The 2,983-nt window shown below is 45.6% G+C and overlaps 1 protein-coding gene across 2 annotated transcripts in view; it reads left to right on the top strand.

The window, feature by feature from the left end:
• The first annotated feature begins 480 nt into the window (after positions 1–480).
• The window catches only part of LAMP2 (lysosomal associated membrane protein 2), a 51,447-nt gene continuing 48,944 nt past the window's right edge, over positions 481–2,983 (top strand). For both annotated transcript variants that reach the window (XM_012556486.2, XM_004379579.2), the window contains exon 1: positions 481–652. In XM_012556486.2, the coding sequence (XP_012411940.2) occupies positions 583–652 (70 nt within the window). In that variant the 5' untranslated portion in view covers positions 481–582. The remainder of the gene's footprint in view (positions 653–2,983) is intronic.

Below are 2,983 nucleotides of genomic sequence, written 5' to 3'. Positions count from 1 at the left end.
CCAGTGGTCAGTGACTCAATACTACCCCCTAGCTTAGTTGTCCATTAATAGCATGAACTGCATAGGTACTAAGTGTGTAGCAAATAAAATAAAAAACCCACTGCCATCGAGTCAATTTCGACTTACACGTATTACGTTGAGATGCCTAGCAACCGTTTTTACTCTAGCAAAATTATTCTCTTCTTTCTCAAGGAGCCGGAACTGAAATAACTTCTACTATTTACAGCCCGCCCCCTCCCGCAAAAAAAAAAAAAAAAGTTCATCCTCTCGCTACCGTTTTAGGAAAGGCCGTCCGCACGCATCTCTTAGGAACTTAAGCATGGTTGTGAACCAAAAAGCCGGGCGTGATCGCCCCGCCCCTCGGCCCCTACACCACCACCCCTTCTCGCCGCTTTCAAGCGCGGACATTGGCTGAAGACAAGAAAGAGCCCCGCCCTGAGTCTTATGACTCGCGCTTAAGCGCTGATTCTTGGTTCTTGCAACGCTGTGGTCAGTGGTGACCGGCGCTGTTACCCCAGTCCGGGCGAGCCGCTTCTCTGGTGTTGCTGCTTTTGTCGCCGCCGCCTCTTGCTTTGCGGGATCATGGTGTACCGAGGCCTCGGCTTCTTCCCGGTTCCGGGCTTGGGGCTCGTTCTGCTTTGCGTCGTCCTGGGTGAGTTGTCGGGCCCGCCGGCTTAGGCTCCCAGCCTAGGCCCGGGGCGTCACTTCAAAGGCTACAAGTTGAAAGACTGGTCGGCGGGGAGGGGTGGAGGGGCTGACTAGCTGACACTGGGCGGCGGCGGCTGGCCCGGGGAGGCGAGCAGTGACCTAGAGCAGGCCTGACTGAGGGATGGTGGGGAAGATGGGCCCGGGAGAGTAGGATGGGGCAATAAGGAGGTGGGGGTGGGGTGGACGCCGAGGGAGTGGGTAGAGAGGAGTGAGGAGGGGAGGAGGTCGGGGTAGAAAGAGTAACTTGGAAAGATATTAAGGAGTGTGCGTAGGAGGGCGGTTCCTGCAGATTAGGGAGCGGCAGGGACAATTTTGAGAGGAGAATCCTGGTTTACCAGGAGCAGGGGAGAGTTTGGGAGATGGTGGGGAAACTATGGGGTGGGTGAGAAAATTGGGTAGGGAAGAGACTGAGCCTGCATGGAGAAGTTTAGGGGAAAAGCTTGGGTGGGGGACAGATAGGAGGATTCAGTCTCAGGAGTACTGATGGGGGTGGAAGGGTATTTGTAGGTAGGAATTTGAGGCCTTGAAGGAAGAGTGATTAAAGAGCCGAGGAATGATGCTGGACTTAAAAGTTTGGTAGTCAGAGGGTTTTTTTTTTTTTTTTGGGTCATATCAAATTTTTTAATTTGTTTTTGAACAGCTGATTCATACATATTGTACAGAATATTCAGGAGGTGAAAATTTAACAGGAAAAATATTATAAAAGTTACAAAAAGATATACAGTGAAAATTGTCTTTTTTCTCCTTCAGTTCTCCAGCAACCCAGAGGCAACCATTGTTACTAGTTGCTTGTTATTACTTCAGAGGTATTCTATGCATATGTATAACCAAAAAACCAAACCAAACCCGTTGCCATCGAGTTGATTACCACTCATAGCCACCCTGTAGGACAGAGAACTGCCCCATAGGGTTTCCAAGGAGCGGCTCATGGATTGAAACTGCTGACCTTTTGGTTAGCAGCTTGAGCTCTTAACCATTGGGCCACCAGGGCTCCTGAATAGGTATATTAGTTTAAAAAAAAGAAATAATAGCTAACTACATGCACAGTTCTGCACTTTGATTTTTTTTTAGTTAAAAATCTATATCGTGGAAATTGTACCCTATCATTATATGAAACTTTTTTCATTTGTGTTTTATGTTTTTTTCTTTTTTTTCCTAAATTTTATTTTGTTGTTGAGAATATATCCAGTAAAACATACACCAATTCAGCAGTTTCTACATGTACCATTTAGTGACACTGAGGACATTCTTGAAGTTGTGCAGCCGTTCTCACCCTCCTTTTCTGAGTTCTTCCTCCCTCATCAACATAAATTCACTGCTTCATAAGGTTTCTATGTAATCTTTTGAGTTCCTGTGGTCAATTTGATTCTGTATAATTCTTAAAAGAGCATATTGCTCAAGGCTCACCTTTTTACTAGTTAAGTTAAACTGTAAACTATTGTTCAGTTTTAAGAAGACTTCAGGGGGTATTTTTGGTTTAAGGTTTAAAAATTACGTCAGGGCAATAGTTTCAGGGGTTCATCCATCCTCCATGGCTTCAGAAGTCTAGAGTCCATGAGAATTTTCAATTCTGTTCTGCCTTTCCCCCCTTTTGATCAGGATTCTTCTGTAGAATCTTGGATCAAAATATTCAGTAGTGGTAGCTGGGCACCATCCAGTTCTTCTGGTCTCCTGGCAAAGGAGGCAGTTGTTTATGGAGGCAATTAGCCACACATTCCATATCCTACTCGTATTCCTGACTCTCCTTCCTCTGTTGCTCCAGGTGAATGGAGACCAGTTGTTGTGCCTTGGATGGCACTTGCAAGCTTTTAAGACCCCAGACACTATGCAGCAAACTAGGAGGTAGAACAGAAGCACTAAACACATTATTAGGCCAATTAACTGGGATGTCCCCTGAAACCGTGACCCTAAACCTCTAAACCAAGGAACCAAATCTCATGAGGTATTTGGTTCTACATAGGTAGTCAGAGTTTTGAGGGTGAAGGGACCTAAGTTGGCTGGGGTGATTTTGAGGCAAGAAAACTTAAACCTAGCTTCAGGAGACTAAAGGAAAAAGTGGGCATTTTGGTGGGGAGTGAGTATCTGATTTGGATGTGTTGAGGATGTTGTCTTTCTACCAGTTTTGCTCCTTCCTCTCAGCCAGACTCTGACAAAGAAATCCCCAGATGCTTCACTTGGGGAGGACCTCCCAAATGTGAGGTTTTGAGGGTGGTATGTTTGCATCTAGTATACGATCTCCTTGCTTTCAGAGTCTCTCTTTTTTTTTTTTTTTTTT

The sequence above is a fragment of the Trichechus manatus genome, unplaced genomic scaffold (assembly GCF_000243295.1).
Source record: "Trichechus manatus latirostris isolate Lorelei unplaced genomic scaffold, TriManLat1.0 scaffold00066, whole genome shotgun sequence".
NCBI classification, from domain to species: domain Eukaryota; kingdom Metazoa; phylum Chordata; class Mammalia; order Sirenia; family Trichechidae; genus Trichechus; species Trichechus manatus.
This window is presented reverse-complemented; position numbering and strand designations above follow the sequence as displayed.